The sequence below is a fragment of the Ammospiza caudacuta genome, chromosome 3, assembly GCF_027887145.1.
Source record: "Ammospiza caudacuta isolate bAmmCau1 chromosome 3, bAmmCau1.pri, whole genome shotgun sequence".
NCBI lineage: Eukaryota > Metazoa > Chordata > Aves > Passeriformes > Passerellidae > Ammospiza > Ammospiza caudacuta.
The window spans coordinates 47,883,575-47,907,221 of record NC_080595.1 but is presented as its reverse complement, the minus strand read 5'-3'; the positions used below and the strand labels follow the sequence as shown (position 1 = coordinate 47,907,221).

Below are 23,647 nucleotides of genomic sequence, written 5' to 3'. Positions count from 1 at the left end.
ATAAACACTTAAGCAAAAATGGATTTAGCTTCTGAATTTATTGAACATTCAGGCTGGTTGGTGTAAAAGGTAAGAGATTAGGTTTATAGTACAGTTTTTACACTTCTGTGAGTAGCAATGACAATTCCTCTGTATGGCTTTTACTTTGACCTGTATATTCCATCCCACCCCAAAAGAAAGCAATTAGCTATAGGTTCTTCAGTCAAAACCAAAGAAAAACTGTTTGAGTTAGTTCCATGCTTCATATAGTAACTCTGCAATTATAGGAAATTCTGCTTCTAAAGAACTCTGGGGTTTTTTTCCTTGCAAACCTTTTTTCCCCTCCAACTGTTCACACAGGCTTGGTGTCAGCCTGGTTTTAGTAACTCCAGTCAGTGAAAGGTTATGCCTCCCTCAGCCAACAGAAGTTCTCTGTAGAGTAACACAGATCACAAGAGAATAAAAGAGTTTTTATGTATTTCAAAATACATAAACAAAATATATGCATTTGCCATTCTAGAGACTTCAGTAATTACTGAGTGATTAAGTAGCTTACACTCTATGCTCTAGAAATAGCAACTGCAGCATTATGAAGAGAGTGAAAATGACCTACTGTGTGCAAGAGATGATGCAGCTGCTTAACTGTCAGCATGTAATCCATATAGCAATGAGTAGAGCATTTTCCAGGAGCTCAAAAGCAGATAATTATCTGTGATTTCCCTTCACCTCAGAGTTAGTGTTCTACACAAATTCATGTCAGGCTGTGCAGTGCTTTCCCTGCAAGTGTCACATTAGGCCTTCTTGGTGTATCTGCCATGGTTCTCTATGCTGTACTGAACAGATAATCAGTAAATACCTATTCAGTAGGTTAACTGAGAATGTACTTGTTCCATAGGGTACACAGATGAGGAACACTACCAGGGTTAATGTGGTTTAACCTGCATCTTTATTAGAAGTTTTGCAAATTATATGCTTGAAATGACTTAATGAATCATACATTATTCCTAGCCACACCTCAACAAGGTGCCTCTGAAGTAATTTTAAAATAAGTGCTGCAAAAAAGGTTGAATGCTGATGCTCAGCTGTGATAAAACTTTTTCAGGAAGGGTGTTAGTGTGAGGTAGCAATCAACTCAAACAGGCACATGGCAGATTATGTTTCCCTGACTTCAAGAACAGAAAAATTGTCAAGAGAAGGAAAAATAAAACAGAGTACATTGTTTCATTACTTTATCTGTACCTTTAATAAAATCTTTAGATGATATATGCAAGTTACATAAATAATTGTCAGAATAAATAATTTTTAACTTAAGTATCTCTCACAGTCTATTTGGGATGCTCAGGGAAACTAACCACACACTTTAGCTTTTGCTAACTAAGCCAAATTCTGTAAAGAAGGCAAAATTACATGAGGCAGCCTTAGGAGGCCAAAATGAGTTTTCTTATTCTGAAATCCTTTCCTTGGTCTTTGTCCACCTGCCAGCTCTGGCATTCATCAGGCTCTTGCTGAGTGGGATAATTCATTAACGTGGACAAAAATTAACTTCCCTCTCTCAGGGCTAGTGAGTTAAGTTCATTCATTAAAAGACCTAACAGGCATTAGCATTACCACCAAAGCAAAATGGACCTTGAAAGCAAACAGGTAGGGCAAGGAAAGTAGCTCAACCTACATGAGACAAAAATAATCTATGGTCATATAAGATGTTACAGGCTCCAGCTTCCTGGAAAAAAAGTTTCAGGCATTTTAAGGTTGCAGAAAATCTTGGATCAATCTTGGATTACTTTTGTGAAGACAAATTATGAGCCAAGAGTCAACATTTCAAAAGTAGACCCAGACTAGTATGTTTGTCCAGGATCAAAACCAAGTTTGATGGTATTATGTGTGCTTGGTATTAACAGCAGAATAGAAATATAGCTGAAAGAAGAATTACAGTGGAAGTACTAAGCAAATAATACAAAGAGCACAGTAAATACCAAACCTGAAATGTAAAACGATGAAGATGAGACAAAGAAGAGCAACAAATGCCCACATGGCTCTTGCACATGAATAAAAGCCTGGTGCAATTCAGTGGTAAAGGCATATTAAAGTTCAAACCAATTTTTACATCAGAAATGCAAACCATCTCACAAACCCCGCGTTTTTATACCTTACTAGCATTTTAACAATAATTGAGGAAAACAGCCATTAATATAGGAAATTTCCATAGCAGATGCAGCCAGATTAGCAAAATTAACAAAAAAGCAGAAACAAGGAACAGCCAACAGTTTTTTTCCCATTAACATTTCTGTTGTTTATATCAAGAACTGGCTGATACATACAAAGTTGCTCTGAGTGGGTACCTGAACAGCCTGAGTTCAAAAGGAGAGGAGACAGCTATCTTCTCAGGAAGGTCTTGAAATCATGTAATTTTCATCATAATTGATGGGGTATATGTATAAACATAAGCCTATGAAAAAGCAAAGACCAATGTCCCATCCAATGGCTGGCTACTCTAAGACAGATGACAGTACTCATTTACATCCAAGCAAACACAAAATCAGAAAACAGACTGAGGTAGTGGGGAATGCTCCAGACTGATGAGTATTTGCATTTCTCTTAATATGAACTGCAAGAACTAAATCCCCAGGAAATGCACTGATAACCTGATCAAAGTGCAGCTTGCTGGCAATGGTAGGAACATAAGGGGAATGATTCTGGCTCAAAGGGACTGACATTGAAACCAGCATCCCCCTTGTTTCCCCATGGGCATCTCCACTTGCAACTTGGACTGCCATTCTACAACAGTGCATATTTTATGAAGATCAGGAAAAACCCCTACTCCCTGTGTTGTGGGAGGCATAGCAACAGAGGGGCACTAACTAATTGTGCAGTCACAAGAACTCCCATGCTGCTTTAACGAAGGGTTTTTCTTAACACTGCTTAACCTCAGGAGCATCACTTAATAGTGATAACATTGTTAAGTTAACACTAAACCAGTGATAACCTTGGAGGATATCAATGAAAATGCACAGACTGATCTTATGGCACCAAAAATAAAATCTACCTTGACTAAGGGACATCATTACTACTGGCATTTAGTACTTAAAGATGCTCTACCAGCTTAGCAGATGAAGGGGAAATATCCCAGCCTCTTCCGACTCCCAAATACATCAAGAACAGCTCTCACAATCCTGTTTATCCTAAGTGAAGAGCAACAATGTGGGCCTTTCCAGATATGCCTTCAGCACATGCTTTAAATGCTGCCATCAAACACCTTGAAGGCAGAAGAGGGAGATGCATGGCCTCTTGTAACCTGGGAAAAGAAAGCTGGACCAACTGTTCCCTTCTTGCCCATTTGTGGTTTAAATGGTCTGCAACTGGAAAACATCCATGTACCTACTCCTAATGATGGCACATGCCACAAGATATAGAATTAGACTAAATACTGGGGTGAATTGCCAGAATGAAAAAAAGGAGCAATGACATAGCAGAAATCCCAAATGGTAGAAAAGCTTTATACAAACAGTAAGAAAAGCTACTTCATTATGGAAGTCTGATTGTACAGAACTGTTTACATCCAGCAAGAGAACAGAAATGAAATGGCACTAAGTGCACTTTGCATTGTGTTGCAGTTACAATATCCTAATAGGCACAAGGATACATTTCACAGTAAGACTAGGAGATTCTCCTGACAACAATCATCTTTTCAATGCTTTCCCCTATTCAACATTAACTGCAACAGTGCTTAGAAACTTCCAAGGCATGGCACAAAATAAATGTAATTTGCTGCAGATAGTATTTTCACATAACACATTAAAAACTTACAGGCCTACTAAGCACTGCAAGTAATGTAAAAGGAATAACAATTCTCTTTGATTAACATTAAAGACACCTTTCACCAACTTTAAGCTATTCAGTTCTCACAACCAATTCCATTCAGTGAAAAGCCTATTATTCAGTGTCTAATCAAAGATTTCTCCTCAGCATGCAGATAAAAGGGACAGGCTATCATCCATAACTACATAATATTTCAGCCTGAAAGTAGTCATCCCCAATTTTGCCATGTTTGATCACTTTCAGAAAGATATTAAGGCTGCCCAGGGAAGACATTACAGCAACCTTCTTCAGTGAGCCAAGATCATAGCTCTCCCTGTTTTCCAGGTACAGTAAATGAACACCTGCATAAAACTATCCTTTAGCCATCAGAAGCCAAGCACCTCTGTCCATTTCAGAGTATGACTGAGCTAACACACAGCTTATAGCACCAGTCCTACCTTTGATCCAAACCATTACCTTGCTACCCCAAGGCAAAGCTTAATATACCTGTGAATACTAAGGGAACTGAACCTGATTAAAGCCAGCCCAGGGAAGAAAAAAAATCAAACATCTCTGCTTACATTTTATTAACATTTATATATATATATATATATATATATTTATACTTTATATATATATCTCTGAGCAGAGAACTTTGTTACTTATCAGCCCTACCCCTAAATCTTGGTCTCAGTCCCAGTTCTATTTTGGTATGTCTATAATTTTAAAGCTCTATTTAAGCAATTAACAAAACGGAAGTGGTATTGTAGCTTGTAAAACAAGATACTGTACTTTGTTTTAAGAAAAAAAATTACAGCTCTTGTCTCTTTGGAGAGATACAGAACATGCCTCCAGACAGCAATTCAGGATAGGAATGAAATATGAATTATGAATAAAGTCTTGGAGAAGCCCCTCAATTATAAGCAGAGATTAAAGAGACCAGCATCAATTATGGTGTCCTAAAGTTACCTGGTATGAATCCCTTTCCATTTCTAATAGCAGCTCATTATGTTGCTATTTGCAGTTACATATATGAGCTCTAATGCATAGATTTAAGTTTCTAGCTACAGAATGTTTGACAATTTCAAAATCTAAAACCAGGTGAGCAAAATTACTCACTACAGAGCTGGAATCAGCAGCAAATTTACACTTCATTGATGTGATGAAATCTTTTCTCTAAGTTACTGCAAAATCTTTATCAAGTCACAATTTCAGACTGAGCATGTCTTATTTGCATATGAAATAGTATCTTTCATAATTCACATTCCCCTGAAAATATCCACAGAAGCTGGATAGGATATTCACTCTAGGACATAGTAAACTGCTCCCCCTGATCTTCACAAGTCAAACTTAGAAATATCACACAATTTTATGTGAATTGTGGTTGAAGTAATGTCTTTTTTTTTAACACAAATTTTGGTTTACAAGAGCATTGTTTAAAATGCATAATATACACATGTCAACCTGATTTAATTTAACACAGAATTTCAACCAAAATCCTTTCATAGCCTGGTTAGGGGCATGAGAATTTTAGGTATGAAATAATGCCTGTGATTCTGTCAAGACTATTACCCTTAGGTTCAAAACATGTTTTAGTTCTTGTACATCTGCTTTAACAAAGTCAACTGTAAGCAGTTACAGTTAAGACTTTAGAGATAATAAGGTATATATTTCAAAACTCAATGACTAGTTATTTTTAACAGTAATTTTTGTAACATGGCTACAAGAGGAAGTTTTACATAAGACTGATTATCACAACTCTCCATCTGGTTACTCTCCTGTTTTCAAAAGACACACAGAAGTCAATTTCTTAATTTTCAGTTTCTTTGAACATTTTGCTCAGCTGTTGAACTAGTGCTACAAGCTCAGGGTTTCCCCCAAGTGATTCAATTTGCTTATAGGCTTCAGATTCAAGCTGTTTCAATGTATTCCGAGTGTACTCAAAGGAACCAACATTTTCAAGGTAATGTACACAGTATTTTTTTATGTCTATGTTCTCTGTCCTTTGACGTAAAATGTTTTGCACCTGAGTACTTTCAGGTCTCGACCAAATTGCATGAATGGTTGGGAATGAGAACTTGCCCTCAGTTAAGTCTTCACAAAAACTCTTGTTCTCGCTATATTCTTTGGAGTGCAAGTTGGCATAGTCATCTCTTATTTGGAAGAAGAGACCAAGTGTGTTAAGGAGCGGCTTTAGGTCCTTTTTATAATTTGAGAAGAGCTGCATGAGACCCACAGCTAATCCGAAGAGCCCGCCTGTCTTTTGCAGTACCATGGCTTTATACTCAGCCTCTGTAGGACAGGTGTACGTGTCCCTCCAGTAAATATCCAAGCCTTGACCTTTATGGAGTTCCAGAAGTTGACGAGTAAAAACTTTAACAGCATCTGGATGATCAAGGGTTAAAACCTTCTCTAAGCCAAGAAAATAAACATAATTAGCACAGTTGATTACAGATGGAATTCCATAGATACTGTGTGCCACTGGAAAGCCCCGTCGTAACTTTGAGTTATCTTCAATATCATCCACAAGGAGGCTTGCATTGTGCAACATCTCTGTCACTTCAATGATAACCTATGACAAGAAGAGACAAGTGTTAAGTCTGTCACTGTAATTTAACCATGACTTTTGTGAGACTATACTTAAAATGGATAATGTTTAAAATAACTATATTCTCTATCACTGAGGTTCCTCTTCAGGCAACTTGCCTTTACTGTTAGCACAGATTTATGCTTCTCTTCAGCATCCAGTTTGCTCTAAGCCCTGGATCACATAGTCTTATGTGTAATGTTTTCAGATTCAAAGTTACTCCCTGAAGTGCTTCCACTTGCATGATCTTCTTCACTGTTGCTACAGTTCTAAAAGAAGCTATCGGCTAGGAGTCATGGAATAGCTGTTATTAGAAACATGACTAGGGGAAAATAAAATAAACAGTGTTTTTAAATGTTTAGATTTACAAACCTGAAATCTCCCAAAGTTAGTTCTTGAGAGTGGCAGGTATCATCCATGATCACATTTCTCTTGTGAACCATGTTTTGATAAGTGGAGAGTTCATGTTTCTTTTCCCACACTTTTTGTGGTTATATTCAGTAATGAGCTCTTAAAGGACAGACTATTCCCTCTGAAACATCATTTGGAAAATTCTTGGCAGAAAGACAACAGCCACAATTTCTTTTGAGAAGCTTCCTACACTCTGCTTGTTACTAGGTAGACCAGTATCACACAGTACCTGAGGTGTGCAATAAACTGTTCACAACATTAGGCTTGTAGCTGACTACATTTGAGTAGAACAGAACCTTAACAACTCATCAAAAAATGAAGAGCTTTAACACTATATGCTGCTTCTATTCCACAGCTGCCATGCAAGCAACAGGTATATTCAGGACCTGCTTAAATAGAAATAAATTTAAGCACATAAAACTGCACACTGTATAAACTCATTGCAAAACACATCTGATTAAGATATGATTTTAGAGCTAATGAACCAATTATACTCCTTAGCTACAACCATTGCATTCAGTCAAAATTTATCAAAACAACTGTTAAAAAACACTAAAACAACCATAAAATGGCAGCAAATATCCAGTATGGTCCTATTTGGTGAGTGCTGTAGGACAAAATAAAGACTTTGCTGTAAGCATTTTCTTGAGCACCAAGCCACCTGGTGTCCAGTGAACATTATTCCAAAGATTAAAACTCAAACCCCAGGAATTTAATCCCTTTCCCAAGACACAATTGCAAGAACAGCCTATTTAAACACTCATGAAATCAAAGGATAGAGTACTTACTGAAGGCAACTTTACACATCTATTTGTTTGAATATACTTTTGGTCCATTATCTCATTGTCAGTACTATCAGGAACATTTCCCTGTGTTCTGTGAGTTCACTGGATATGCCTACTCTAGGATTTCTCTTGCTGACCTATTTCATATCACGGGCAGTTTCACGACCTCTTGCAGCTTCCATAGGTAAGGTTTAAAGGAAACCGTGTTTCCTGACTCTGTTTCTATCAAATTACCTTGTGAGCTTAAGATAGTGTCAAAAGGGCTTCCAAGGTGAAGGAAAGGTGTGAAACACTTCAGATATCAGAGAAAGATTATTTTAGAAGACATCAGGAAGTAGCCTGAGGAAATGAAAAGACTGGTCTCCATAATGAAAGCTGAAGACCCAGTAGAGAGTGCTATGTTTTCTTACAACCTACACCTATATAATCAGTATCTGCTGCACTATCAGTCCAACATACAGGTTTCTTCCATCTTATTGCAACAACTTCAGAACTTGCTTGACTCTTGCTAGGCCATTTCAGGGCCTTTTCAGGGAGAAGTTCACCTGACAAACCCAGTGTTCTCTAATTCGAGAAGCTGAAGTGTTTCAGTGCAGCACCAAAAGGAATTCACTAAGTGTTGGGAGAAAAGATCACTTGGTTGGGGCAAAAAGTGAAACAGTGGCAGTTAACAGTAAAATAAACTACCAAGGAACCTCAATTGTAGTAGCCTCAATGGTATAATCTAAATATACTACACAAAGACAAATAATCTAAGGTAAGAAAAAAGCCCCAGAAAGAATACCAGAATTCAAATTTTTAATAAAGGAAATACAAATAGCTGGAAATTAATCAGGCTGTTAGACACAAGGGACATCTTATAGAGATCATGAGAGAGGTCAAAAAAATGACCAGAGGTGGTCCTCCAGACTTCAACCATCCTTAGTTAAAATGCACAGAAGCTGCAATAATTGCATCATGATGAAGACTAAAAGATGACAGGATCTTGTTTTTTCCTGCCACTTAACCAACTTCAGTAGTAAAGGAGACATTAAAGCATTGGTTTTCTTCATAAAGACAATCAAAACAAGTGGTCCAAGTTTTCAATAGCAGTTACATGATCATCAGTTTGAAGTGACAGAACTGGTAACTTCTGTTCACACAGAGGCACTGCAGCTTCATTTTATTATTAGCACTAAACAAAAATGGACCACAATGTCATGGGTGCCCAGCAAAAGAGCAGGAAGCAACAGTCAGATTGCGACATAAAAACCTGCTAGTTGAATAGAATTGAAGGTTTTGTTATAATGAGAGGGGGTCAGCATGCAAAGACAGGCCTTGGGAAGCTGCAGAAACCCCATCACCAGATTTTCAAAACTCAACTGGGCTCCCAGAAGCCATAAGCAGCTACAGAGCAAGCTCCGCCTTAAGTACAGGGTTGTCCTAGATAACTTCCAGAGGCTTATTCCAATCTGAATTCTGATCTGTGATTTTAGATTAAACCCATACATGCAATACACAGGTTGCTATATTATTTGTTTTCTTTGGATGTTTGTCTGAGCACAAGGGTAAGATGTGTCTAGCTGAAAGAATAAATTTTGCTAGACAGTTACACAAATAGGCTGAAAAATGGAAGAGTTCCTAGATTATGAAATGCAGTCTCTTAAACCACTCAAATCACTTTGCTGCTTCAGAGCTATGCACTGCCACTTTTAAGCCACCCCAAAAATGACTCCTTCACAAATGCTAAAGAATACTTCTGCCTACAATTAATGAAATTAACAAAAGACCAGCTGGGTGTCGAAAACCACAACCAATTATATCAATTCCTGATATTGGTTTGGACAGAAAATATTTTGCACACTCTGTAGCAGTTTAACAAAACTGCAGTCTAACCTAAAAAGGCAGGTAACATTTCATTTGAAAAGGCACAGTGTTTAAATACACAGCCATGCATCTTGCACACTTTGTCCAAAAGAAAAGACAATGAGAATTCCTAGACAATCCTTCCCATTAGAAAGTAAGGACTGCAGACTAAATGATACATCCCTCTCAGTTTTAGGTTTTTAAAGTTGATTTAATTGCTGCCTTTGATATTCTCGTATCAAAATCTCAATATTTTATTTTCAAACACTATATTTGTGAAGTCTACCAGGTAGTTGTCTAGCTTGTTTTGTAAGTTATTAAAAACTCAGTGTTAAAAACTGAGTTAAGTGGGTAACAATGATAGCTACTTATCTACAACTTCAAATGGAAGGAAGTAACTATTCCAGTAAGACATGGAAATAATTTCTTCAGTGTTGCATCACAGTAAAAGTTTTGCATTGAAGTTGTTTTCCTGAAAGTTCACTTCATATTCAGAAATTAGTGAATTTAAGATTTCTGATAATTTATGCTATGCAAGAAAATAATCTGTTACCAACGGTCTTGGAAGGAAAAAAAAATTTAAAACAATTTAAAAATACAGTACCTGTATTTTATCTTCCGGAACATTCAGCCAGTGATTAAAGGCCTGTGACAGTTTGGTTCTCACTTGCTTACCTACAATAAAAATATTATAGGCATTTATAAAAATAATAGAGTTCATAATTAGGCACAACAGTTTGTCTTAGCAACTAGAGCTGATTCGAGATCCGATTAAAAAACTCATCAGTGTGACGACACAAAAGTGGAAAATACATCAGTGCATGGCTTGTTTCCTCATTCAATAAACACCAAGTAGCAGCAGTTTCAGTTTTAAACACTTCTCAGGAGTATTTAAAGCACCTATTTACAGGTTACTATATTTAGTTTTCACAATTTAATTAGTAAGGGATCCCGACCATGTTGGTAGCCTGTACAGATCAGCTAGTTTGCAGGGCATGTTAATTTTAAGATTAAAAAGTTTCAATTATGATTCATTCTTAGTTGAAAGTATGGGTATTTGTTGAATAGCTATTTCTGTCAATTTTTAGGTCTTTCTCCTGTAGTATTATTCTTTACTTGTTACTGTAAATTTGTAAAACAGGAAAGTGACATTTCATATACTTACTAAATAACACTAAAAAATCTAAACAGAACATTCTGAACAGAATAGAACTTTCCAAGAATTCAGATATTTATCTTATGCCTCGGAAATCTACCTACAAATAGGATTTGGTCTGCTTTGGTAAAATCTACTTTGTTGGAGCCAGGCGGTCATCCTGTTTCATAGCAATTAAAGACAACATCAAATGACCAAGTTTAGTATTAAATCATGTTGTTTTGTTCAATCCAGATACTTTCTACATGACAGAGTGAATTTCAATAGAAGCTAACCGTATGCCTATGCATTACTGATGTCTATTTTTTTAGTAATTTGCTGGTTTTCATGTATAAATATCTATTCAGCATCTAGTCATGTTCAATATGAAATAAAGTTATCCCCTATCCACACTGAAACAATTCTGCTCTGAACTTTGAGAAGCTCAGCTATGTATAATATCTTGGAATAACTGCAAGACAAGTTTACAAAAACAGCTTTGTATATTTGTATATATAGCTCACATAAACAAGCATTTGGAAAAAGCTTTAAATAAACTTCAAAGCAAGTGCAACATAGATACCTATGGAACCCATATTACTTGACTCAAGATGTATTGAGACATAACTGAGATATTCTGCAATACTAGTCCTCATGTTGATAATTCCATCTTGCCCATAGCACCAAAGAAAAGTCAACATTTGAATCTCTCCCTAAGGCTTCTCTGTGACTGTGTAGCCAGAGTATACAGAATAATAAGTATGGGTAAATTCACTTGCAGTGATAGACCCTGGAGAAACTGGACTGAAAAATTTTCCCCTCCTAATTAAGCCCCCACCAGGTAAGCAACAGCTTTGTGGGTTGGGCTCTGTAGCAATGGTGATAACCTTCCTCCCTGGATCATAAGTCTGCACTTTTTGTCTCAGTTCTCAATGATTTCCACAGCTTCCTGTCACCACTATCTTCTGGTTCTCACTAGACAAGATTAACAAAATTGTCCTTTTTTCCCCCAGGAGCTCTGTCCTCTGTTTCTGCCACATGTGAATAGGCATTCTTACCTGGACATACACTGCCATTGGCTTGTTTTCTCCATTTTTGTTGTCTGTGCTTGGTTTTAAACACTAACAGTTTTCTGCAGAACGGAAGGATTGTTTTGTCTCCCCTTGAGAATAACTGTTATAAATATTTGCCAAACTGTATGGCTTACCAGTTAAGGATTAACAAGTATTTCACCACATTCATAACGAAAATCAGTCAGAGAATATTACATTAAGGAACTGTACCTAATCTATACCTTATCTATAGCTGTTTATTCTCTTCTAACTTGGATACAGACAACACCTGCTTTTTTTTATACTAGGCAGCTAATCCTGTTTTTCTGAATGTATTTCCTAGAAAATACACTTAAAGAATGCTGGATGTTCAGTAACAAGCATTATTTCATCATGAGGAACTTGACTACTAGCACACACTCTAAATGGATTATAACATGCACAAAGAATTAAGTCACTTTAGTTCCTTGGTACAGGCTGCATTTGAATTGTTAGACTTGTCTACCCTGAGTAGCAAGGTTTCCTAGACACCGACTACTCAAGGAAAAACCACTACCTGTATAGTGAGACATCTATTTTTCCTTTTATAGATGCAGATTTGCTTGTCTTCTAAAGGAACATTATGGCTACATAAATGCTATTTTATCTGATTCTGAAGTCACTCTTACCCAGTCTATGCAATAGTAGAGCAATTTTCTGTACACAATTTATGCCTGCAGCAATATTGTGGTGGCAAAAGACCAAACTCCTCCAATACCTGTCTCTAAAGCCTGGATACAGAAGATTCCATTCCTTGCCACATCCCTCCTCTCCCCAAACTAGACAAGACAACAATACAGGGACACTAGGACATTAAAAGGAGCACTGCCAGAATTATCCAGTTTCTTCACTGTCGCATTCCACTGCTCTGTAATTATTCTAAGCAGGCTACTGTAAAATGGAAGAATAGAGGTCTAACACCCCAAATTAGAAGCTCTACCAACTGTATAGAGCTATAATAATAGACATTACTGCACCAAGCTTTTATCAAAGCTCTGCTGAATGCATTTGGTTTAATCTGCCTAAGATCCCAAATTAATACCCAAATCAAACAGCAACTATGGAAAGCTTTTCTCCTTAGTAATGCTGGGTGGAAAAGGTGAGAAAAACACTGAGAAATTCCTTCTACAGCTGAGAATGTTAAAGCTTTATCCTCCAAACAAATATCAAGTTAGATTGAAGATATTGTATTGAGGACATTCCCTCCTCCTCTTCAGATGAGATGCTTCTCATCTAAAGGAAAAAAATGGAAAAAAATCAGCCAACTTACTCTTTATATACATACTTGTTCTTATCATAGGGCACAGACCCAAAAACTACAGACCTCCATTCTGGACAGGCTCCTGGTTAGGGCTTCTTCACTTCTGCTGTATTCAAGTAAGCATAAATTTTGCCCTTAAGGCAGCACCCCACTTACAGAGAAGGCTTATGAAAGGGCTAGAACAGCATGGGAAAGAGCAGAGGGACTATTAACCTAGCCCCCATTACAGCTAATTCAACTCATTAGCCCATCAGAGAACACAGCTTTTTGCTAGGTTAGCTTTCTGCCAGCTTTATGTACTGAGTCAGCTCCTGCAGTGGATCTGCCACAATCAGTACAAGGTGAGCAGGAGATGCTGAGGGTCAGGGGAAGGGGCACTGCCCTTCTGGAGGAAGAAAGCTCTTGTATTACCTGAGCTGTACTGTACACTTGCACGTTTAGCTGCATCCTCTGATAGATTAAAACTAAATGGATAAATTCTCCAGGCAGACCTCTCCCAGCAGCTACAAGAACACTACAAACAGCATAAGTGAACTGCATGAAGAGAAGCAGAGCAATCACATACACTTTTAACCTGTGCAGCTACTTGTGATTGAGGTCATTGACAGAATTCTCTAGCATAACTCCTCTGCTCAAAATAGGGTTAACTAGCCCAGTATTGTGATTCTGATTTGTGCCTTGCTGCTTCTCACAATACTGAATGTCACTATCCCATGGTCACTGCAACTGAGGCTGCCTCCTGCCTGTCCTAACCACTTTTCCCTTCTTTTTAAGTGGAAGCCAAGCATAATGACTTCCTACATCAGCACTGTGGTCACCTGTGTTAGCAAGAGGTCATAAATTCATTCCAGAGACCTCCTGGACTGCCTGTGTCCTGCTGTGATGTTTCTTCTACCACACTGTGAGGTAACTGAAGTCTCTCATAAGAATCAGCACCTGTAAATATGAAGCATTTTGCAGTTGTCTGAGGGTTTCATCTGCTTCCTCTCTCTTAGGGGGTCTGTAGCAAACTCCCACTATAATGTCACTCCTATTGATCTGCGCTCAAAATTTAACCCATAAGCTCTCAACAGGCTCATCTGACTGAAGGTAAAACTCCATGCAATTCAACTGTTCTTTCACATAAAATATAACTCCCATTCCTAGCTACCTCAGATTGTCTTCCTAGGCCATCCACATGCATCCATTGCAGCACTCTGGCTGTGTGTTTATACCACAATAAAATTGTTGCCCTACAGCTGCATCCAAACTCTACCTTCTCCCTTTTACTCCCAATAATGTATGCAACTGTATAAATGCGTACTTCAGAGAAGCATCCAGTCCTGCAGATGCCCAAAAAAAGCAAGAGCTTACCCTATCAAGTTCTTTTGTACTTCCGTTTTGGAGTGCTGGGATGATTTGCCTTCAGATCTGATCTGTAGATTACCAAGTGTCTTGTTCAAATCAGCCTATACACTTTGTTTGCAAGTTCACTAATTCCTTACTTGACTGTGTGCAGTCATTTTCTTTTACTATAATCTCTACTTTTGCCCTTACTTGGACAGGTGGATGCTATCTCCTCCAGGTAGTCCTTGCTCTGCAAAGGAGGTCTCAAGCTGTAAGAGCCAAAGCTCTGCTATCAGCAAGAGCTGTGAAATTAACTGGCTGTAAACAGGCAGTATGTTTATCCCCCGATGGTGAGAAGGGGGTGAGGATCACAGAGAAGACCCACTTGGCTTCCTGTGGCCTTGGTCCTCATTCCAAAGGCCACATAGTCTTGCTTGATAAGCTTCAGGCATCCCTGTGCTATACCCGTTAGCGTTCAAGTAGAAGAGCTGTAAGGTTAAGTATTTTAAGCTGTAAGGTTAAGTATTTAAAGGTGAAACACACCTTGGCAGTCCTCCCTCACATCCCTATCAGGAGTATCTAGAAGCAGCAAACCTCCCTAAAACAAAACCACAAGGCTCTATTCCCTACAGGAGTCAATCTCTCCACTATCTGCTCAGTCTCACCACTTGCTGCTGCCCTAGGTGCTGCTGTATAAAACCATAGAATCATTCAGGTTATAAAAGGCCCATAAAGAGCTTCCAGCCATGTGTCTTCTTCCAGTGCACTGAACCTATTTGGCAATTGCACATCTGTTCAAGGAACAGGAATCTCTCTCCTGGTGTCAGAGGCCAACAGCCTTCAGCATTGCGGGAGTATCCATCTCCCAACCTGATAAGCAGAGACTATTTCTGCCCTTCTGTCAATACACCTGGAGGTTTCAGATTCTTCAATCTGTAGAGGCTTGTAATTTTTGTTATTTATGATGCTGTGCAAGCCTGCTGACCCCCTTCCACCATTCCTTTGCTTGGTGACATAGGTTTTCCACAACTACACAGCCTTAGGAGCAGGGACATCACTCGATTCCAGCTAGTGGGTGCCCCCCAGGCATCCCTGCAGCTCACAGTCCAGAGAGGTGCAGCCTCCCTCAGGAACTTGGCCCAAGGAGAGGCCTCTGATCTGCCAAGGGTAGTTGTGCCAGTGGTAGGGATCATGGCTTGTGGTGCTTAACTCCTTCACCAGGCTGATCAAGTTCAACAACTCAGCAGAAAAAGCTGAACAACAAAGCCAGTCTTCACTGTTTAGCTTGCTAAACAAGAGCAGGAAAGACTGCAGCCAAGACCAGCAGGACAAGAATGGGAAGATGCACAGTCATGAATGGGATCAGAATCTGCCCCTTTCAACAGCAAGCTATTAACCATATCAGTTTTATGACAACTGAAATTCTATATACTCCTTTGTGCTGCAGTATCAGCTACTGCTGTTAACTCAGACTCTTAAAAATAAAAGATTCGCCATGTGTGTGAATTAAGACATTTTTGGAACAAACCTCAACAGAATCTTTGGAAGTCAGTCCTGCACTTTATGATACTAAGTGACAAAATTCTAGATTAAGCAGAACATTGCTAAAAACTAGTACGGCAATGTTCCACTCCAATGAAATTTTACAAGAAAAGTTACTGTTTCAGAATCTATGTTTTTCTCCCAAGCAATAATTTCTGCTCAAGAAGGAATAAACATTAATTGCCACACTACACATTAATTACCATACTAGTAGTTAAAATAGCACCATACTAAAAATCCCTTAAACCTAGTAGCTTCCCTATCCTGTTTGAAGTCAAAGAAATATACAAGGTTACTTTAAGTATCACCCGGAGAGTGTTGCCACCAAAAGTCTTATTTCAGCAACGGGAAACAGAGTAATCAATTTCCTCTACTAAGTGGTTAAGACTTCGCAGTTATAAAAATTGTGTTCTTACACTATTGACAGCATTAGCAGGCTTTTTCCCTTCCCTGCTACCAAACTGATTACAGTTATACAATCCCTTTTTATGCAAACAAACTTTGATATGTATCTACATTCATTCAACCATAGGTTACTAAACTGCTTGGAGAGTGTAACTAGTGTTTCAAGATAAGGAACAGGACTACTGTAGAGCAATAGTGTACATATTTGACACTCAGCAAGCTTTCTGCAAAGCCCCTCCGAGCTCAAACTGATCCAACACAGAAACAGCTTCTTGTTCCTGTCTCCCTGCCTGCTCACTAACAAGACAAGAGATTAACCAGGCAAGTTTTTAACAGGTTAGGTGATTGATACTACCTAACAATTTGATTAGCAGGCTCAGAACTGGCACAAGTTAAGCAGCAGGAGAACACTGCCAGAGGCTAAGAGAATAGAATGAAACTGCCTCTTTCAACAAGAGCCTCTTGTATTAGCTCAGGCATCTCATTTGAGCTCCACTCTAGGCAGAAACAGCATCTGTAAGCTCAATTTTTCCACCCTTACTGAGCACTGGTGCTCACATTGACTCCAAGATTCACACATGTAACTGGCTCCCACTGATCTGTACTTGGCATAGCTGACCTTAGGCAAAGCCAGTGCTTCAAACACAGTAAACACAGTTTGTTTATGACCCCTCACTGCTTCACCTGTTCCTCAGTACACGCTTCCCACAGGTACACCACTTTCACTTGCCTAGTTTAATGGAAGTTTTCTCTTCTGAATCACACCACCACTACTGCACAGAGAGCAGTGTACCTTATCTCTTGCCTTCCCCAAAATATACACTAAATTAACAAAATGGACATGGTAAAGTGGACTATCAGATTTATGATTCTTTAGCAGGACAGGATATAACACACCTGTACTGTCAGCGAGTGTAGTGTTACATAAGCCACCAGTAGAGAGTTATTACAGTTGAACTCACAAAGCAAAGGAATTTAGCCACAGGAATCAAGGTGTGAAGGGTAAACATACTGCAGATGCATCATTTAAAGTGAAAGGTAACTGAAGAGCTTTTAGTCAAGCACTTTTGCCTATAGAAGATTTATTGGGTGTTGTATATTTCATACTAGGAAGCTAAGCTTTTCTTCCTAGTGTCTACAATAGCTTTAAAAACATTTAGCAACTAAAGATGCAGAGGTGTTGCAACGTTCCTTGGTTAATGAGATAATCTAATAATATAAAAAGTAGATTTAAAGATTATGTTTGAGGAAAGCAAATTTTTTCAGGACCAGGGCTTAGAAAGCTCTCTGTAGTATCACAGACTCACTCCCAAGGTAGTTCTCTAGAAAGACCACCACCCAGTTCAACATAGCCAGAAGGAGTACACATGAGGAAATGGGAAACAAGCCTCCTGGCATTAAAAAGGCATGCAACTGCCAAATTCTTTCCTTTTCTTAGTTTTCAGCTTGGTGCTAACTGCCAAGTCAAATGAAATCACTAATGTTGGCAAGAAAATCATGTATATTTGTAGAGGTTAATAATGAAATTAATTATACTCAGGTATAATGAATGAGGACTCTGAGGACCCACCCTACTGATATACAGCTCTTGCTAGAGATGTGCAAAAGCCACTTAGTACTCTGCCTGTCTAGGCAGAAGGTCTTCTACCCTGGTCAGATATAATTTTGATCAGAAATATTTCCTTAATATTTACCCAAATTTTCTATCTTCCTTAACTCCTTCAGCAGGCAATATAAGCTGGACAGAGGGCAACCAGGCATTTATGCAGTAGTTCCAATGCCAAAGTTGTTCTGCCACTATTTTTATAAAATTAGTCACTTTGATAACCTGAATGGTCTTTCTTACACTTTAGGTGTACAAATAAAAGTCAAAGCAATGTGATTGTTTAGTCAAAGAGGCTTCCAAGGGGCATATCCATACAGCAGCTTGCTTTCAAACTGCCTCCTGAATTCTGCTACATTGTGCAAGACTGAAAACTTCATGTGAATGTATTGCTGGTGACCTGATAGTACCCAAGGACTGGCTGAACCTCTGACAGGTGAAACAAGCCATGAATAGGGACAGCTGAAACTGGCCATAAGAACACCTGTCTCTACAGGCACCAAGGAGAATAAATTACACGAGAGGAACAGGTTAATGAAAACCCCCAAAAAACAACCCAGAACAAAACCAAACAAAAAACAAAACAAAACAACCCAAAAAATCTCCCAAAGAACCCTAACCAAACAAAAACCCTTCAAACACCACCCCTCCCCCTCAACCAAAAGAAAACCCACAACCCACTGAATTCAGTACAGGAAGCAACTAAAGAACAAAATATTGTCAGCCCTGAGTTTAAAACCAGGATCAAGTCTTCAGTACCTGCCTTTATCCATTTTTAAAAGCATAAAGTCAGCTACTCTGGAGAACAGAGTAACTGCAATGTTACTTACTACAACTGCAATATTAATGTGGCAATATTACTACAGACACAAGAGTATTGTAATCTCACAAAAAAAGGTGGTTTTAAAGAGGAAGAAAAGAACAAGTAAAATAGAAACACTGAAAAGTATTGCCTTTTATTATCCTTAAATCCACAAATCAAGAATAGAAAAACTTCTTGGCTTGCGCATCCCAAGACAAAAGTTGCTATAAAAACAATTTTGATACTTAAAACAACACAGTACAAAGAAACTTGCCTGGTAGTTGAAGCAAATATTGGTATGGCTCTAGGATTCTTTTAGATGTTTCATCCATCCCATCCATTTCTTTCTTTCCTAAGACGTAGTTCACTGTTAAAGAGAGTGTTATTAACACTAATTAGATTTAAAAATGTGTAAGTAAGCAGTAGATGCATACAACTAAAATGTCAGCTGACTTACAGGTTAAATGCAAATATTCCAATTTTGTGCATGACACCTTCAGTATACAAAAGGTTTCCCTATGTCATTTACCAAGGAAACACATATAATACATGCTAAATACAGTTTAATTAATCATGAAGCTAAAGCCAACTCCTAGACTTTGATTACTATTTTGTATGTAGTAGATTGCTTAGGCGATGAAGTATTTAAAACTTTACCATTCAAAGCTCCACTGCAAATCTTTAAAGACACTCATACAAAACCTCACACAATTTATCTGCTAAATGCTTTCTCCATACATCAGACATTTCAAAAGTGGAAATGTCTAAGAGCACAAAATATACCTCAGACCAAGGCAACCTAAAGAAGAAGAATACTAGCTTCAGTCTTTGGATATAATTCCTCAATCTTTTGTTATAAGTCAAAATAGAAATACACAATTTTTCTACCACTGTTCAAACATACTGACAGCTCTACACACTTTCCCACACACCATAAAATGTAATAGACTCTTATGAATAATCTTTTAGGATCCAGGGCCTGCAGAGCTCAACAATTTTCCATTGATTAGCTTCAAGTCACATACTTCAGGTCACCTCCATCTGCATTTTTTTTCAAACTGTTTTCTGTGATAGATTTATTATCCTTTCACCTCTACCCTTCCTTACTGCACTGCAGATGTAGCAACCCAAAACAATTCTTCTCAGGTAGTTTTAAGACAGGAACTGCAGCAGTAGCATTAAGTCTCATGCTACTTCAGCATCACTTTTCAGATACTTTGCTAGTATCCTGCAAAGGATTTATTTCTTTCCTGCTGGAGGAAGTGAATAGTTATGTAAATTAATGTCCCAATTTTGGCTAGTCTAGAGCTAATTTTCCTCCTAGTAGCTGCTGCAGTGCTGTGCTTTGGGCTCTGTGTGAGAATACTGTTGATAACACACTGATGTTTCGGCTGTTGCTAAATAATGCTCACTGTAAGTGAAGCAGTTTTCAGTTTCCCAAGCTCTGCCATGGAGCAGGTGCACAGGAAGCTGGGAGAGTATAGCTCAGTCAGTCCTGTCTATTCCCATTCCCACCTTCCACACCCAGAAGCATTTGTACCAGTCTGTACTTGGGGAACTGATTTTCCAAGTTTAGGTATAGATCAACTCCTTTATTTGCTTCACTCTATGTGTTCATCAAATGTATTGGCACTTCAGGAGCAAGAAAGGCTAGGTAACCAAATATAGTTGTCAACAAAACACTCATAAGGATGCACCTTTTGGGAAAGCTTTGCATATTTTCTTGGCAGTGATGCCGTGATAAGAAGTACAGCCTCTCCATCCTATCCATGTGCCAGCACAACTAGAGGCCAGGCCACACACTAATCAAAATCAGATCTGACACCCTTGACTCCTTATTTTGTTGTCAGCTTGTTGCTGTAACTGAGGTGCTTTCAACCAGCACTGCCACTGAGAGGCAGCTGTCAAACTGTGCCCTTATATATAAAGAGTAAGTCTCAAAGGACTTCAGTGAGGAGGTAAAATCAAACACTTTCAGAGTCTACCCCAGATGTTTTAAGCAGAAAGAATCTGGTGGAGATAGATATAAGGATATACTATCAACCTAACAACTCCCCTGTGACTATTACTTGTCAAAAAGCCACACAGACGGTGACAGAATTGAAAGTGCACAGCTACCCAGCTAGGCTGAGGAGATGTTAGCATTGCAAGTGCTCTCCTAGAAAAGCTCTTGCTTAGAAGTAAATGTTAAAGCTCCTCCTCTTCCCTCAGGGACTTAGGTCTCTTGCTCATCTACAAGGGAGCAAGCCAACATTCAGAATCCTCAACTAACTTGAAATTCATTAGTATTGTACAGCATCAACCTAAATATTTGCATCTTTCTGCACAAAACTAATAGGAGTTCACTTGAAATACTAAATCAACAGAAAATTAGTCAGGTACTTCTGCCACAAGTACAGAGATTCTTACTTTCTTTTTTCTTTTAATAAAAGGCAAAAAAGATCTAATGAACAAAAGTAACAAATCTCAAATCAATATAATTAAAATTTTCTATACTACTATTTTACCATTAAATGAAATTCTAGGTAAATCCCCACCAGGGATTTACCAAGGGAAAAAAAAAAGTCTGATTATTCATCAGACAGCTACACATTTAACACACCCACTGGCACACAAACAGTGAACAGCACCTACCCCAAACTTACACATAGAAGGGGACCCTTGATAAAGGAACATGTAAATGAAATTCATTACAAAAGCCTCTAAGCAAAAATACCATGATACCACATGTGTAATATTATTGCTCTTTGCACAAAATTATCACATACAGCACACTTGGGAAATGTCTGACATTAAGGGTTTCCTGCTGAGGTGACTGACCGATTTGTTATGGAAGTTACCCTTCTCAGTCATTTACACACAAGATCTCAAGTCACCATACCCCACTAAAAAGTAAAAGCCAGCAGTTAAACAATAAATGAAAGGCTACCAGAAGCCTTTTGTTAGTGAAAGTGTAAGAATTGATTACATTCATAGGATTAAAGCAGTTAAGGCCATTTTACCTTATAAACCAGCACACAAACTTGCTGCATTTCAATTCATATGCATGACAAAGTTAGTTTTCCAGTTATTTCTTATATCTTCACATAGGCAAGAAGAACAGCCACACACAACAGAGAGCCCAAACAGCTGCCTTTTGGACTGCATCAGAGCTTATCTCTGATGACCTTTTTGAAAACACACATGACACGAAGATAAGATGGTGACGTGGGCCTCCATAATGTGGAACTACTCTAAAGGTATACTTGAAGCTGTGATCTGTGTCTAGAACCTTTCTAGAGAGGATGAAAGTTGATGATTAATGATGATTAATTCCAGGCCAAATGTCAAGAAAAAGTTTCCCTTTGGAATTTTGCAAAACAGCTTCTCATGCTACTCTGTTCCATTACACTCTGCAGACCTTTCTTCTCCTCCTCCCAAACAGGGAGAATAGTCTGAAATAGTCCAGGTTAAATATACAGATGGTATTTTAAAAAGTATCATCATCTCAGGGACTGCAGTCATAGTGTAATTACAGCGAAAATAAGAGACAACTACCAAAAAAGCAAAGAGCTCCAGTATAAAATGAGCCATTCAGAAGGTTCTCAAATCAGCTCCATCACAGAATTTAGTGCACTGAGACACTAGCTTCGTTGCAACCAGCGGGGGAGAAGTCGTCCCAGACAGGGGAAGCAAGTAGGAGTGAAAAGCAAAGTTTCAAAAAGAATACACAGAAAACATAGTGAATGAATATCTACTGCTTCAAACAGAGACTACCAGAAGTCTTAATCCAAATGCCACTGGGGCACCAGTCCACATTCCCACTCTAATTAGCAGAGTCCTGTTTATAACCCCTCCCAGGCTGACACCTAACAACACCTCGCATTCAAGCTGTGGGCGGGCAAGCTTCCCGCAGGTGGAAGGGCAGTGGCAGACCACACATTCTCCCCGAAGATGCAGCTGAGTAAACAATAGCGTTCCATAGTGCCACTCCAACACTAACGTCAGAACAACACGAGCACCCCTGTGACCGTGGTTCCGTTTTAATGGGGATTTCCAAGAAAAATTGAGCAGGAATGCTGCAGAAGCCCGAGAACAATACCTTGGCCGCCGAAGTCGCGGCCCGCAGACAGGGAGGGTCTCTGAGCTGCGGCCTGACCCGCACACAGAACATGAGTCGGCAAAACCCGCGGCCGCAGCTGGAGCGCTGCGTTCAAACTCACATTTCACAGAGAACATGAAGCTGCTGCCGCCAAACTCCCTCCACAGCCGGACCGACGGAAATGAGGTTCCTTTTTTTCGGAGTTCAACGCGACAGACGCAGCCTCCTCAGCTGCCTCCAGAACCCCAGGACGAGCGGGCCCAGCTCTTCAGCGCCATTTTAGGAGATCGAGAGCCGAGGACGCATCGCTCCCCCCGCCCGCCGTCCACCCCCATTTTCTGATCGGCGCTGTCGGGCTCAGCCGCCAGGGAGGGCCGGGAAGCGCCGCCCGCCGCCAGCTAGCGCAGCCCCGGCCCCGGAGCGCTCTGTCAGTCACTCCGCCCGCCACGGCGACCGCCAGCACCGCCCAGCACTACCGGCGGCCCCCTTTCCCCCAGCCCCTTCCCAGGCAGCCTACAAGCACCTCCTGGGCGGGGCGGCCGCAGAACACGCTCCCCTGCAGCCGGGGTCGAACCAGCCCCTCAGAGAGGGGCGCCCCCCTCTCTCTCCGCCGCCCGGATCCCAATGTTCCCCCCCAACCCACAGCCAGCCAACAGGGCAGCCGACCTCACCTCGCCTCGCTGCCGCCGTCGTCTCCTCCTCCTCCGCCGCCGCCGGCGGCAGCTGAAACCCCGCCCCTGAGCAGCCGCCGCTCCGGGAGTGGCGGTGCTGGCGACGGCAGAGCCCAGAGCGGAGCGCCGCCCCCCTCCCTCCTTCCGCCCCGCCGGGCGCCACCTTCCCCTCCTGGGGGGAAAATGCGCCACCGAGCGCCCCCCGCGCACGCGCAAGCTCCGCCCCCTCGGCTCGTTAGCCTTCTCCGGAGTGCCCCGCCCCCCGCGCGCGGTGCGCTCTGGGAGTTGTTGTCCACTGAGCCGCGCAGCGCTGCCTGCCAAAAACGCT

At 40.0% G+C, this 23,647-nt stretch overlaps 2 protein-coding genes across 4 annotated transcripts in view; both read right to left on the bottom strand.

The window, feature by feature from the left end:
- Positions 1-23,341, bottom strand: part of TBCE (tubulin folding cofactor E) — a 51,976-nt gene extending 28,635 nt beyond the window's left edge. The window contains exon 1 of the mRNA XM_058801201.1: positions 23,320-23,341. The gene's annotated coding sequence lies outside the window, so the exon portion shown is untranslated. The remainder of the gene's footprint in view (positions 1-23,319) is intronic.
- GGPS1 (geranylgeranyl diphosphate synthase 1) lies at positions 40-23,441 on the bottom strand. 3 transcript variants are annotated; one of them, XM_058801207.1, is made up of 4 exons: positions 23,320-23,441; positions 18,842-18,934; positions 10,007-10,077; positions 40-6,346 (listed from the first exon to the last, which is right to left on the bottom strand). In XM_058801207.1, the coding sequence occupies exons 2-4, from the start codon at positions 18,906-18,908 to the stop codon at positions 5,585-5,587; spliced, it is 900 nt and encodes a 299-aa protein (XP_058657190.1). In that variant the 5' UTR covers positions 18,909-18,934; positions 23,320-23,441; the 3' UTR covers positions 40-5,584. The 3 variants fall into 3 exon arrangements, with proteins under 3 accessions (XP_058657190.1, XP_058657188.1, XP_058657191.1); XM_058801205.1 differs by lacking the exon at positions 23,320-23,441 and adding an exon at positions 22,770-23,024; XM_058801208.1 differs by lacking the exon at positions 23,320-23,441 and adding an exon at positions 21,570-21,613.
- Positions 23,442-23,647: the final 206 nt, after the last annotated feature.